This window comes from Brassica oleracea, chromosome C4 (genome assembly GCF_000695525.1).
Source record: "Brassica oleracea var. oleracea cultivar TO1000 chromosome C4, BOL, whole genome shotgun sequence".
Lineage (NCBI taxonomy): Eukaryota > Viridiplantae > Streptophyta > Magnoliopsida > Brassicales > Brassicaceae > Brassica > Brassica oleracea.
The window spans coordinates 49,423,260-49,438,170 of NC_027751.1; the positions used below are offsets into that span (position 1 = coordinate 49,423,260).

At 36.7% G+C, this 14,911-nt stretch overlaps 3 protein-coding genes across 3 annotated transcripts; all 3 read right to left on the reverse strand.

The window, feature by feature from the left end:
- Positions 1-221: 221 nt before the first annotated feature.
- Positions 222-6,216, reverse strand: LOC106342654. The gene is made up of 21 exons (XM_013781651.1): positions 6,040-6,216; positions 5,034-5,942; positions 4,868-4,945; positions 4,559-4,763; positions 4,300-4,459; positions 4,074-4,148; positions 3,832-3,918; positions 3,649-3,738; positions 3,489-3,570; positions 3,349-3,408; positions 3,221-3,273; positions 2,975-3,141; positions 2,457-2,667; positions 2,250-2,307; positions 2,102-2,158; positions 1,749-1,994; positions 1,211-1,275; positions 1,062-1,118; positions 883-976; positions 623-763; positions 222-533 (listed from the first exon to the last, which is right to left on the reverse strand). The coding sequence occupies exons 2-21, from the start codon at positions 5,913-5,915 to the stop codon at positions 372-374; spliced, it is 3,030 nt and encodes a 1,009-aa protein (XP_013637105.1). The 5' UTR covers positions 5,916-5,942; positions 6,040-6,216; the 3' UTR covers positions 222-371.
- A 3,566-nt stretch (positions 6,217-9,782) lies between these two features.
- LOC106340092 (UDP-glycosyltransferase 73C2-like) lies at positions 9,783-11,412 on the reverse strand. Its single transcript, XM_013778955.1, is given in 2 exon segments — positions 9,783-10,751; positions 10,754-11,412. Coding segments are annotated over 2 exon segments (1,485 nt in total). The 5' UTR covers positions 11,379-11,412; the 3' UTR covers positions 9,783-9,891.
- A 1,269-nt stretch (positions 11,413-12,681) lies between these two features.
- On the reverse strand, positions 12,682-14,381 carry LOC106336874 (UDP-glycosyltransferase 73C1). The gene has a single exon (XM_013775840.1). It carries the CDS (start codon positions 14,287-14,289, stop codon positions 12,799-12,801), a length of 1,491 nt encoding a protein of 496 aa, XP_013631294.1. The 5' UTR covers positions 14,290-14,381; the 3' UTR covers positions 12,682-12,798.
- Between the last annotated feature and the right edge of the window lie 530 nt (positions 14,382-14,911).

Here is a 14,911-nt window from a genome sequence, read left to right on the forward strand (position 1 = left end):
ATTATTAAAAGTAGACATGTTAAGTATTATTAAATCAATTTTCTTCATAGAAAATTTTAAGTTTGGTGGTTAAATTGTGCATTTGGTCACTGATCACTTTTTGAGAGGCAAAAATTGATTTGTTAAGTTGAAAGTCTACTTATCTGATCAATAAAACTTGCTACTTTGTTTTACAATACTTATGATATGGTGTAATATTTGAATAAACGTGGACCACGATGAGCAATGTAAACCAAATTGTAACATATTGTTTTCTTAAAATATTTCTTTCCAATAAGAACAAAAGGTAAAATCTGAATCTAAGAAGTAAACAGAAAGAGTTTCGTTTCTAATCTACAAAATATACACAAGTCTCTATTGTTTGTAAAAACTCACTCATCCATCTTTAACAACTCCTTAGGTTGTTTCAAATCAAAATTGTCTTCAGTCTCGATTTTCTCGTCAGTGATCTGGTGCGAATGAACCGGTTTCTGCAGCATGGATGCTCCTTTGAACCTCACCATTTGGTAGCTCACTTTTACATACTTGCTGAGCTGTAACAATAAAGTGTTTTCATTGTTATGAGATTATATTAGAACATTTACTACACAATTTACAAACAAGTCAGATCCCAACGTTTTACCTGTTCAGGTGCGAGTTTTCTGAAGCCAAATTTGTTCATCCACAAGGGCTCTGCCTCTTCAGCTGCTGGAACCATGATGCTTTCGACATTGAGGAATGAGAGTAGCTTCTCAACGCAGGAAAATAGCAATTGAAAGTAGCCCTGTTTTGTTTATAAAATCATAAAACTGGGTTAAGCAAGGAATGGAATCTCACAAGTCAATCAGGAAACATAATTTATCTTTTAGATATGGTTTGTAAATGGGACGAGAAGACATTTACCTTCTCTCGGCTGCACATGCGTGTTGCAACTAATGGAAGTTCTGCAACCTCTCGACCAAATACTCGTAGTAGTCCAGCAGAAACAACAGTTGCACTACATAATTAGCAGCGGAAAACAAGCCAAATCAATGGTTGACCGCAATAACAAAACATATATAGAATCGAAGAAAAGATCTTACTTCACAGTCAAAACAGCGCAGCAGATTCCTCCGTAGTCTTGTCCTTGCATACTCTTCCTAAACGAAAAATGCACTTGTGATTGTTAATGAAAGTGTTATGGCTCATAAGTCAGGCTACTTGAAGCAGGCATGATGGAAGAGTCCTTTACCCGTAAACCATTCTTGGAATAAGATTGCGCCCTGAAACTGGATCAACTATAGGATCAAAGCAATCCTGCAAATAAAAAGCATTAAACATGATGTATAAGTTTTGAGGAACTATACTAAAGGAACGTTGGCCATATGATGATTCTATGAAAGATGCAAAGGAATATAAAGGTAAAACATAAAAGAGGGTGATTATTATTCATGGTTATGCCTTATTTAGTTTCAATTTGTAGGCATAGACATAGAGATATGCGTATATACTAACAAAATGAAGCTGAAACTGTATAAATATTATCTGAGTCTTAACGAACTATACTAAAGGATAATGTAGATCTATGCAACCTTTATTGTGTTATCGTGTAGTACTGCATTTTGCTAGCTACCCTGCCCCATAGTTATCTAGCCACTACTTAACGAAAAGAGAAATAGCCATGAGCTACGTCAATTCATTCTTTGTGTTAAGAGTACCAATTATCAGATAGGAACAAAAAGGATCGCTATGATATAAAGTTAAAGATTTTGAACTGCAAAACCGCTTACATGAAAAATAGCCAACGCCTGAGACAGCAACATCCGGCTTTCAGGAGAAGTAACTTTGCCGCTGATCAGTCTCCATCCGATGTCTAGATGACTGACGGAATCAACATCAGTTATTCCTTGCTTCATGCGTACTATTTCCAAAGAAGAATCTGAAAGCGTCTCCGGCCCACCAAGCAGTAACTTCTGCAAAGTGGAGTTTATCCTCGTACAGTCCATAGAGCAAAACCAATTTCCTTTAGGTAATTCCTGTCAGAAAATCATATCATCCCGTGTTAGCTGAAATTATCAAAAAGATCTAATATGGGCACAAACGCAGAAGACTATACGCTGGGTATAGAGTTATATTCCGTCACCTTTAAATCCACAATGTTATGACTACTCAGACATCCAATGTGGTACTCCTTTTCACACTGTGGCAATGTAAATATAAGTAAAAGTAGTAATTATTAGTGTGATATGGAAATAATCTAATTTAAGATCTTGCTACGATTGAGAAATTACCTGATCACATATTATGATCGTTCGTGGCCCGAATCCGGATCTGCAAAAATCAGAACCACTGCGGACACAAATATGTTAAGATGATTAATGTACTGGGTTCGTGCACATATTAATAAAATACTCTCAATTCGAAGGACATAGTAGTTAAATAATTGTTAGCATACCGCACATTCAGAAGAAGAAATTGGACTCGGCCAGAATAATTACCTGCATAGTACACACCCATTTGTTTCAGCTTCCATGTTCTTGACAACTCGAATGCATCGTCCAGCTAACTGATCAGCATGATCAACTCCTTCTAGTTGACCAGGTGCAGAAGAATTAACATTGTACTCTCCAACAGTCTCGGTCTTGGAATTTTTCTCGCAGTATTTGCAATGCCAGTTACCACGAGGAATACTTGGAAGGGAAACGCATTCTACATAGACCAGACAGATAAGTTGAGAAAAAAAATTATCGAAATTTCAACAGAGTGATCCAAAACATAAGAATATCAACGGACTCTACTGTTTGAGAGACTTGATCTGAAATTCAGAAAAGTGGCTAAAATGGAAGTGATCCTGCTTGTAGATATATCCATACCCTTTTCTAGATCAGTATTATAACATTCAATTAACTCATCCTCCATGCAATATGTTACGAACACGTGTAGATATTGAACTATAGGAAAAGTTATTCGAAAGGTAAAGAAAGAAAGTGAAATGCATGTTTAAGTACATCTTTACCTATGTGGAAGGCTCTTGGGCAGCTATCGCAGCGCAGAAGATTTCCACCATCAGCACAAATGACACACAAGTCGTCATTTTCATTAGCAGAATATTTCCGGCCTTGTGAGAAAGTCATTGCCCATTCGTGAAGAGAAACACCATTAGATGTATATATGTAAAAATAACTGCAGAAAATAGAAACTAATCAGACATCAAAGGAACGCAAAATTCCAATATAAAAGAGACAGAGGAGAAAATTCGTACGGTTTTCTGCGAGATGTCCAGCCTGCATGAGCTTCGAAGACGGATGGGCTCACCTGCACGAAAAATGCAATATTAAGAACGAATTGGAAATGCATGAATCATGATGTAGAGTGTATAATATCAAGTACCTCACACTTGCAGCAGTAACAGTAAATTCCAGTACCCATTTTGTGGCCTCCGAGCAATTTCTGCCCACAGTGATATTATGTCTTAAGAGAAGGTCAGGTCCAGAGATATATATAACCACACGTAGGATAAGGTAGCTAACCTGTCCGCGGGCATAGTATCCTAGTTCAGTTCCATCTGGTAATCCTTCTCTCTCAAACACTAACTTATGCAATCCCTGATCCCTGCATGTAAAACATAATAGTTCGAAACCAGCCAGAAAAAAAACAAAAGTAAGGATGCTACAAATAAGAGATACTAACCTTCTCGTTGTTCTACAACTCCTCTTTTTTGAAGAAACAGAAAGGGGCACGCTTTTTAAAGCCTTGGTGGTCATAGAATGTTGGGCTAACCTTCAAAAATACAAGGAACTAGACACGTCAAAATACGACTCTTTATCATCAGCATTAGTTTGGCTAATATCATCATGAAGTAAAGATACCAACATATTAAACTCAGATCTGCACTTATTATGTGAAGATATATTTGTAGAAGCACTGAGAGCCTTCCCAACCAAAGCTTGACGTAATGCCCTGAGACGCAAGGTGGTAATTTAAAATTTGATGACCAGATTCAAGAAAAAAGGACATACATTACATATACCATGCTTAAGCGACAACAGAATTGCAAAAAGAGTTCTATCGATGCAACACATACAAACATAAAAAACCAGCAAAAGGGTACCAACTTTCTTGTGATCTCCTGAGTGCTATTTCCCAGTGGTGATATCGATAGAGGCGACTTTAATGTGGATTCTGATCGCCTGAAAAAGTAAACAAGACAGTAGAGAATGAGTATTTACACTAATGCATGATGCCCAAAGAAAAAATAAAATTCGCTACACATAAGATGGAAATATAAATAGTCGAAGAGACACCTTATGACTAAGAGAACATAGAATAAAGGTTACCAACTTTCTTGTTATCTTCCATCTGCTCTTAGCCAGAGATGTTATGCACGCAGGAGCACTAGTTGGGGTCCATGTCGCAGTAGGGCTGCTCTGAGAATTTTCAATATCTGAGCATGACAAACACAGTAACCCTCTATGGCCAAGAGAGGATAAAGGGCACACGCCTACAAACCACAGGCATTAAGTTCAATTTTGACCGAAAAAATCTAAGAAATCGATACGTTTTAGAACACGCTAGGGAAAAAATACTATAACAGGCCCACCTTTGCATCTTTTACAGGTGAAGCATTTTTCTTTAGACGCACTATCAACAGCATCAAGAACTTTTGCTCGAAGAGAATGTAGAGGAGCGTTCCTACAAATCTTCAAAACATCTAGTAGGCTCTTACCATTCTCAAAGCAAATATACTGTGATGCTCGTTTGTATTGCTTATTAGCATGAATCTCAAATTGGGAAGTTGTAATAACCTACAAAAAGAAAGTGGTCATGTATACCACAATATGTCTGATAGAATTACTAGAGATAATCAAAGTCAACCTGCATTACGAGTTGCAGAGTAACATATTCTTACATTAGCCCAATCACAGGAGGAACACGAACACAAAATTCCACCATCCGTAATGATGCCACGGAGACCAAAGCCTTGAGACTAAAACAATATAAAAAAATTTTACTTAGATTAAGCTAGAATGAAATGATCACAAAAGCATACAAAAAATAAAACAGAATAGCCCAACCTGAGCAGTACCCGTGTAGACCACCGACACACCATCAAGTATACCAGTCTCAAAAAGTTCTCTCACTGTATCTGGCCTTTTGCGGACTACTACATTGGAAATGCCAGCCAGACTCATAGAACGATTCTGTTCATCCAACCCCTCACCATCCAATTCTGATCCTGCCAGAACCTCTGCATCCTTAGACACTACATTGTTTACCTTCTTCAGTCTCAAAAGCGATTTATACATCTGTTTCGTACGCTTCAAAGATCCATGCCTATTCGCCTTTGACGCCAAATAGCGTTTTCCCATGGTTCTGTGTTTGGCCACTTCAAAATCCAAGCTCCCTTCGGAAAGAATCTCTACTGGAATCGCTTCATGTAACAATTCTTCAAACTGTATGTCATCAATCACAACATCAACTAGTGAGCAACCACTGGCACTCTCAGTATCCACTTCTTTAAACTTCTCAGCCGCCATAATCTCAGCTAAGCTGCCAGTAACTACGCGCTCTTCCGCAGCAGTTCTCTCCACAAAGCTCTCAACAACTGTATTGCTAATGCAAGAACTCTCAGTGATGTTAGTTTCCGCTAAGCTGCCAGTAACTAAGCGCTCTTCCACAGCAGTTTTCTCAATGGAGTTCTCAACAACTGTATTGTTAACGCAAGAACTCTCAGCTATTGGATCATTGATTGCAACTTCATTTGTTGGCTTCGACTCGTCTTCTTCGTTAACCTTATTGAGTTTAGTCCTCCTCGTTCTAGTGTAAACGATGAAACCATTGACCAGAGTCGTTTTGATTCGCTTACAGCTAATCCCACTCCTCTCGCCGCCGTCTGCAGCCATCCGCTTAACCGAACTGATCTCGCCGCCACCGCCGGGGGTAAACTCTTCCTTCATAGCAAACGAATCTGCTCTAATCGGACTCTAACACAGAGAAGAAAACGAGAAGCGAGATGAGGTTAGTAGAGAAGAAAACAGATTCATGGAAACGCGTTAACCTAATCGGAGAAACGAAGCGAACCTTAGGAGAGTCTTAGAACCACCGGTTTGGTTACGAATCGGCGGAGGTATAGCATCCGATCGAGAATCGAGATCGATGAGTGAATTTAGGGTTCAGGGGAGGCTGATCTGGAGGAAGAAGATGAACGCAAACTCTCTTTGCAGCCATTGGGGGAGAAGATAGCAAGTTACAGACAGTGGCAACTTTTGTAATTATTGACTTTTACAAGGGCCGATTGTTGAGAAACTAAAGCTGGGCCCAAAGGCCCGGATTGACTACAACGTAAATAATAGCGTTTTAGTTTCTCAAAATAATTGCGTTTATACGTTTTGCCGTTTGTTACAAATATGGCAGAAAGCGGTTGAGTAACTTTAATTTGTTTTCTGGATTTGTCCTTCAGTTCTTTCACTCTATTTTCAAATGCTAGTACATTTCTTTTAGAAAAATACCCTAGGATATCATTTTTGTCACAAATATAGACTATAACGATCAAAATGACCAAAATATTTCATTAAAAAGGTAAATATACATTTATACCCGTAAGATTAATTAATCCAAACCTTAGAGTTTAGAGTTAGGGGCGGGGATTTGAGATTGAAGTTTAAAATTTTATAAAATAAAAAATTAAAATTAAAAATTTTTAAAATAGTTTCAAAAAGTATTTTCGAATTACAAAAAGAAAATTTCAAAAAAAAAAAAATTTATAAAAAGTTCGAATTTGAAAACATAAAATCTAAAACTATAATTTGTTTTTATATATATATCTAGGGTATTAAAGTCTTTTTACCTATTAAATGAAATATTTTGGTCATTTTCCTCATTGTAGTCTGTGACAAAAAATCGAAAATGGTCAGAATTGCCAATTCTTTTATAATCTTTTGACTATTGATTCACTATCATATCTTTTATTAGTGTACGTAGACATTTTTTTTTTCGTTATTTTCTTTTGGTCAATGATAGTATGGTTTAGGTTTCTAAAAAAAAATTAGTGTTAGAGATAATATATAATTGGTGGTTACAGTTTAATCATATATATTTTCACTACAACACAGTTAGGTTTTGAGTGATTTGTGTTAAATACAAATCTTTACATACCATCACATTCTTATCCTGAGTTTAATTTAAGCAAGGCTACAAATCTTTATTTGCTAAAAAAAAAATCACCCTTTCTGCAAAAATTTATCATTTAATTTATTTGTAACATATAAGTAAAATACTCTATAAACGTTAAGATACCATAGAATTCAGCATCAACGCGCATACAACAATAGGATAGTAGTTATCAAGATACAAACACAGAGATGGAGAGATCAATCAAAAGACATAACAAGACAAATGATACAAAACCCGAAGAAGTGAAACAATGAACAAAAACACAAGTTGAACAAAACTCTCAAAGGTAAGAAGAAGATACACACATCATCTTCTTTCTTCTTCTTCAATCAGATAGAGTAAATGCCAAAGGATCAGATCGAGTTGCCCAATCTACATATATAGAGAAGAACCCGCTGGCTGGGTTCAAACTTCCTGAGGCTCTTCGAGAAGAGCCAACACCACCGTCATGTTTCGGTGTTGTGGAGAGAGGGTTTCATATGAAGCTTTTGTGCTTTCTTTATAGACTCGCACAAATACATACATCTATAATGTCCCTTCTACGCTAGCAAAGTTACATACATGTGATAAAGTGTGATAATATTAAATATTTTGAAAAGAAAAAAATGATGGGTTGAGAAATTGGGAATCTTCCAAGGATATGCCATATTTTCATTGGCTACCCTTTTCACTTCAGCTCCAATCACACTCTATAAAATATATACTTTACTTTCTCGCTTACTTTAAGAAAATGGGATCCGATTTCATGAGTTGATCTTGTCTGATGAATACATTGATAGTACCTAAGAAATTAAACAAACAAAAGCAATACGTGTGAAAGTTCATAAACCCTGTAATGGATCATACGTATGCGATGACTTGACGTATTGAATATTTATATTCTGTGCGTGCAAAGTGCCTACAAAACATCAAACAACTAAAATCTCGCCCATGCAACTTTATTTTTGTTATTCTGGTTCATGTTTTAAACCTAAGATATACACATAGTTTATAGTTACATAAACCATTAAACATCACACGAATCACCAATTTACCATATTGATTATATACTTCGGTGACGATCAGTTGTTATGTATTTATGTTGTTGATTCACGTGTATGCTACTAAGTGAGATTAACTGATATCTTTTTACGAGCAAACTTGCTATACGTTATACCGTGTAACCACAGTTTTGTATTTTGAATTTATGGTTGTTACAGTATTTTAGAAAATATTCAAAATATTTGAATCGTGAAAAGGCGAAGCAACATTTTGTTTGAGACTTTTGAGTCATAGGAAAGTAGTGCTATATTTTAACATTTTTACCAAAAAAAAAAGTATTGCTATACACTAACACTGCTATAGATTAACTTTTTGTTTATTGATTTTATAAAAATAAAAGTATATATTGTGAAACTATATAGGACGAGAATTAAGAATCTTCTATTGGATATGCCATATTTCCCTTGGCTACGGTTTTTTTATCGTAGCTCCACATCCATTCATATTTTTCAGATTTGATTTTATACTTCCCAGATGAATTTGAATCAGTGACCATATATAATCGTCACTTGTCAATTGCAACTTGAACTTCAGAAAAATAAGGCATTGGTGTTTCTTCGGTTCGAGCTTAAACTCATATTTTTATAAAATTATATCTTATGTTAATATTACATGAATTTGCCAAGAGCATCTCCAATATAAAATTCTATTTTTTCTAAACTGGAATAAAAGAAAAAATAGAATAAAATTATTCTAACCCAACACTTTTTTTAGTGGAAGTAATGAACGAAAAAATAGATTATTCTATTTATGTAGTAAACCCATTATAGATTGAGATATAGATTGAGATATGTAGTTGGATTAGAGCATTTCTTAATTTATACTTCATTTCATTCAATTTTAGAATAAAAAAATGAATTACAGTTAGAGATGCCCTAATAACACCATTACATTTTCTCTGTGACGGTGTCGTGGGTTGCTGTCGGGATGATCAATTTCAGGGACAGTGGCACTTATATGAGAGTGTTATTTCCGGTTCAAGATCTGATATTCTGATCATTCATCTCACTTCCGAGTTAATGGCCTTTAATATATTATTGGGCGTTCTAGTAACACAATTTCTCAAAGCCCATACATATTAGAGCAGCATTAATGGGTGCTTAGAGGGGAGCTTAGCAAAAAATTAATATAAAAATTAAGCATCCGTGCTTCTTCTCTAATTAAGCGCTGGTGTTAGCCCTGTTTCGCGGACCCCACTGACATGTGGTGATCCGCGATTAATTCGTTTTTAATTTTTTTTTTTTTTAAATCAGAAAAAAAAACCAAAAATAAAAAAAAAAAAAAATTAAGCACTTCAAATGGGGTGCTAGGATTAACGGCGCTCTTAGTAAGTAGAGAAACTACAAATCTCCATACTTTGTAGCATACGTCAAAATCAACTTTGTCTTAAGGAGGGTTGTTGATAAGTCTTCAAAAAGAAACACACAACACAGTGAATATGTCTAAAGCTCTGAGGAGTCGCTTGAAGCAATAATACAGAAGCGGTAATCTTCAGAACCACTTGAGTAGTAGCTTTCAACTCTCTATTTAACAAAAAATATTATAAATTTGCTTTTCCCATTATTTAAATGTGTAAATATGAAAAAAAAAATCTATTTAGTGTACCTAATTTGATATAAATTCGATTATTCAACCTTACATAAATGATAATTTTTTTGTGAAGTTTAATGGCTGGTAAAATATTAGATGATCAATGATATAATCGAGAGTAACAATACATCACTTCTTGGATTGTGCTAGTTGCATCATGTCTTCAAGGAAGCATGTGATGTTAGAGTGAGAAGAGCCTCCTTCTTCAACAGCCTTGTGAGCTAATTCTCCAAGCTCTTTAACTCTTCTTCTTCTCACTTTTGACTCCTCACTCTCACCCATTAAATTTTCCACTGCCTTCTTCACTCTTTCTTTATCCACCAACACTCCTATATTCTCCTCTTCGCCAAATCTCATGACCTCTTCAACCCCAGCACTTACACCCGCTTTTAGAACCTGCCCAACCAGTTTCTGGTTGCAGAACTGGTCTCCAAATAATGGCCAAGTGATCAATGGAACACCTGAGGTGATTCCTTCAAGAGTCGAGTTCCATCCACAATGTGTTAAAAATCCTCCAACGGCAGGGTGTGAAAGGATAAGGATTTGAGGTGACCATCCTTTGATTAGAAACCCTCTCTCTTTGATTCTTTCTTCGAAACTGGTCTCCAATAACCACTCAGCAAGCTCATTATACTTCTCCCAGCCTCTTATCACCCAGATGAAAGGTCTTTGAGATTCTTCGAGGCCTAGCCCTAGCTCTTTGAGCTGAGCAAGAGGAACATTACATATACTTCCAAGGCAAACATATAACACTGACCTTTTTTCTTTAGAATCAAGCCATTTAAGACACTCATCTTGATCAATGGCAGCTTGCTTCCCTCTTTTAGCCTTGTCTACACCTACCTTGTTGCACAAGGAAACAGGTCCAATGGACCATACTTTACCAGCCCTAGCCTCCTTGTAGTCCTTCACATAATCAGACTCCAACTCTTGAAACGTGTTGATAATTACACCATATGATGTGTCATCAGCTTCTACCTGTTCAGCCAAGATTTTTTCCACTCTCCACTATCATTTGCTATAGTAACTTGAGGTTTTGTAAATTCAACTCTATCAGGAAAATTAGGAACCAAGAAACGCTCTTTGTCCGACTTTAAAGCCTCCAGGATCTCTAGGTTTCGGTGTAGAATATGCATACACAGAAGACAAAAGCTTGATACGCCATGAAAAACAATCTTTGGGATATTGAGTTTCTTGGCGATTTTGCTTGTATAAGGCAAACAAAAGTCAGATATTAGACATGTTGGTTTAGGTTTCATCTCTTCCATGAGCTTCATGACCGGCTCTTCGACCATGTTCACTGCTTTAAAGAAAGGTACGATCAGCTCCATTGAGTCAAGCGAATCTACGTTTTCGTGTTCTTCAAGCAAACCAACTTCTTGAAATGGAATCTTCACATGCTCCAGCCTAATGGGCAAGCCGGACTGGATGGCTCGGCTTAGAATGTTCTTGAACCTCGCTTCGTTCTGAGGCGTCGTGACAATTGTTATGGTCACACCGCGCTGAGCCAAGAGCCTTGCAATATCAACCATGGGGATCATGTGGCCTTGAGCCATGAAAGGGAAGAGAACAAAGTGAAGAGGTGGATGAAGTTGTTGGGATGTTTCAGAAGCCATGGGGAACTCTCTCTAACCTTCTTTTTCTTTCTTTGATTTGGATGGTGTGAGTGTGTATATTTGTCTTTGCAGATACGTATATATATTGACTCGATAAAAGTAGATAAACTTGGAGGACAAGAAAATAATAAAAAAAACTACGTGTTCTTGAATCTTGACCAAGAAAAAAGATAGAGAGAGAACAATAAGTCAATAACGCATTGGCTTATTCGCTACAAAACACAATACAGTCCACATGTTAGTAGAGATTTATTTCGTGGCGGGAACTCGTGTTCCTTTATATTCATATAAGCCAAAAATAAACGACATGTTTTTGGGAACTACGTCGAAAAAGGCATAAAAGTTAACAGCCGCAAAAATAAAACTGGGTGAATTTGGGTAATCTTAAGTAAATTTAGGTTTTGACTACCTGTTCTATCTATATTCAGCATCTCTTCGTGTATATTAGAGTATATCTCAAATCATTACGTATACGAATGTGACAAAAAGGTTAAGATATGGGCCTGGTCAGATGCACATTATTGACAAAAAGAAAATGTAGCACCCGATGTTGATATCTTCACATGTCCATGTCCCATTCTCCATTTTATATCTTATCTTTTTCCTCTCAATTAATCTTCATACAGCATTTTGATTAGAGAATTCATTAGACCGAAAGTCATGAAATATCTCAAAATTAAGATACGTTTAAAATAGCTATTTCATGTGAAAAATATAGAATGAATACTATAAAAAAGAAACACAAACAAAAAAACCTAATTTCCTTATTCACCCACAATTTCTACGTTATTGTTACCACATAGTTCGTAGGTATACAGATAGGAAGCAAAATGGCTTATTGCTAACAAAACATATAGAGACTAGGACCTTCCGTGGCGGCCACTCAAATGTGTTCTTTTGTACTCATTAGCCCCAAAGTGAAAATATCTTTGAGAACTACGTTGAAAATAAAGAGAAAAGTGTTAGCAGACGCATAAATTACAAAATTAATAAAAACAAAAACCAAACTTGAACTCTCTATTTCTCTCTCTGGACAATTACATTCTACATATTATAAAATATATTTTTGAAAGAAGCTATAAAAATATTTTAACCTCCTTTAGTAACAAAGCTTCATGCTGTGTGCCATGGGGAAATGGTTCTTGATGACATTTACAACGAAGACAAAAAAAAACTGCTGATGATAAGTCTAATCTCGAAGGGGCTGCTAGAAGCAGTATCAAAGTTGAATTTTCGGGAGTGAGGACCACACGACAGATTTCTACAGTCTACCACACTTGAAAGAAATTATTAGAAAGAAAAATATTTAAATATTACTATGACGTAAAAGGCAAACAATTTTACATATTAACTGAATCCTGATTAATTAATAACTAACATATTACACGAATAGATAATCCAATCAAAAGCAACAATACAATTAATTCTTGATTTGTGCTTGTTGCATTATGTCTTGTAAGAGTAAAGTGATGTTGGAATGAGAAGAGCCTCCTTCATCAACAGCCTTGTGAGCCAACTCTCCAAGCTCTTTGACTCTTTTTCTTCTCTCTATAGCTTCATCACTATCACCCGTCAATGCTTCCACTGCCTTCTTCACCCCCTCTTTATCCACCAACACTCCTATCTTTTCCTCTTCTCCCCAGCTCATTGAATCTTCAACACCAGCTCTCACACCAACTTTTAATACCTGAACCGCCAATTTCTCATTGCAGAACTGGTCTCCAAACAATGGCCAAGTGAGCAATGGAACACCCGAAGTGATTCCTTCAAGAGTCGAGTTCCATCCACAGTGTGTCAAGAATCCTCCCACGGCTGGATGTGAAAGAATAAGCATTTGTGGTGACCATCCTCTTATGAGAAGACCTCTTTCTTTGATTCTTTCTTTAAACCCACTTTCTGAAAGCCACTCAAGTAACTCATCATACTTCTCCCAACCTCTTATGACCCATATGAAAGGTCTTTGGGACTCCTCTAGGCCAAGCCCTAGCTCTTTGAGCTGAGAGAGAGGAAGATTACATATACTTCCAAGGCAAATATATAGAACTGACCTTTTTTCTTTAGAATCAAGCCATTTAACACACTCCTCTTGATCAATGGCTGCTTTATTCCCTCTCTCAGCTTGGTCTACTCCTTCCTTGTTGCACAAGGAAACCGGTCCGACGCTCCATACCTTACCTGCCTTAACCTTCTTGTAGTCTCTAACATAAGCTGGCTCAAGCTCCTCAAACGTATTGACAATCACACCATAAGAAGTGTTATCACCTTCATCCATTCCATCTAAAATCTCTTTCCAAACTCCAGCACCTTGTGTGATCATTGGAATCTGAGATTTTGTGAACTCAGCTTTGTCAGGAAAATTTGGAACGGTGAAGTACTCCTTATCAGACTCTATAGTATCCAAAAACTCGTAGTGTTGGCGCATGATGTGCATACAAAGAAGGTTGAAGCAACACATGCCATGAAAGATGATCTTTGGTATACCAAAGTTCTTGGCGATTCTGTTTGTGAAAGGCAAACACATGTCGGCTATGATGCAGCTTGGCCTTGGTTCAATCTCTTTGAAGAGATTCTCCACCGGTTCCTCGAGCATGATAATGGATTTGAAGAAAGGCATTGATGCTCCCAATGAATCTAGCAAGTCTATATTCTCATGTCCCTCTGATGAACTCGATTCTTGAGATGGAAACTTCACTTCCACAAGATGGATGGGCAGGCCGGACTGGATGGCCCGGTTAAGAACGCTCTTGAACCGGTTAGCGTTGTGAGGGGTAGTGACAATGGTTATAGTCACACCACGCTGAGCCAAGAGCCTTGCAATATCGACCATGGGGATCATGTGGCCTTGAGACATGAAAGGGAAGAGAACAAAGTGAAGAGGAGGAGAACATTGTTGGGTTGTTTCGGAAGCCATGAGAAGTTCTGCAAGTTATTTTCTGCCTTGGTTTGGTTGTGTTGATGTATATTTGTGTGTTCTTACATGTATACAAGGTGATATAAGAGAGAACATATGTATATTGGCGTTATTATAACAAAACGCAATAGGGTCCACAGAGATTAGTACAGAACATTTCGTGGCGGGGACATGTGTTCTTTTGTATTCATGTACTATAAGCCAAAAAGAATTAGTGAAATGTTCTTGAGGGATGTACGTTGAAAATAATGTGGAGAGTTCTCAACCGCAAATATAAATTTTTTATAAGGAAAAAAAGAGAAATCAAACTTGACTCTCGAGTCTTCTCTATAGACAACTACATTTTTTACAACAATCTCAAAGAAACAACAAAAGGCCCTAAAATTACATAAAATATTTATCTTCAAAAGAAATCAAAGTATAAATAGTTTCTTATAGCGAATACATAGTGGAAAAGCCTTATATTAACATTTTTCTTCAAAATAAATGAAGCATATAAAAATAAAATAAAAATTATTAAACAACAATGTAATCAAGTTTTGAATTTCACTTCTTGTCTTCTAAGAGGGAAGTGATGTTAGAGTGAGAAGAGCCACCTTCTTCCGCAACCTCGTGAGCTAAT

Excerpts from the sequence above, each read along its gene's own strand:
- LOC106342654 (XM_013781651.1), bottom strand. The coding sequence starts at position 5,915 with ATGAAGGAAGAGTTTACCCCCGGCGGTGGCGGCGAGATCAGTTCGGTT. Across the intron at positions 4,149-4,299 it reads AGATGGAAGATAACAAGAAA|GCGATCAGAATCCACATTAA; the intron begins GTTGGTAACCTT and ends TTACTTTTTCAG. Across the intron at positions 3,409-3,488 it reads GATACTATGCCCGCGGACAG|AAATTGCTCGGAGGCCACAA; the intron begins GTTAGCTACCTT and ends CACTGTGGGCAG.
- LOC106336874 (XM_013775840.1), bottom strand. The coding sequence starts at position 14,289 with ATGGCTTCCGAAACAACCCAACAATGTTCTCCTCCTCTTCACTTTGTT.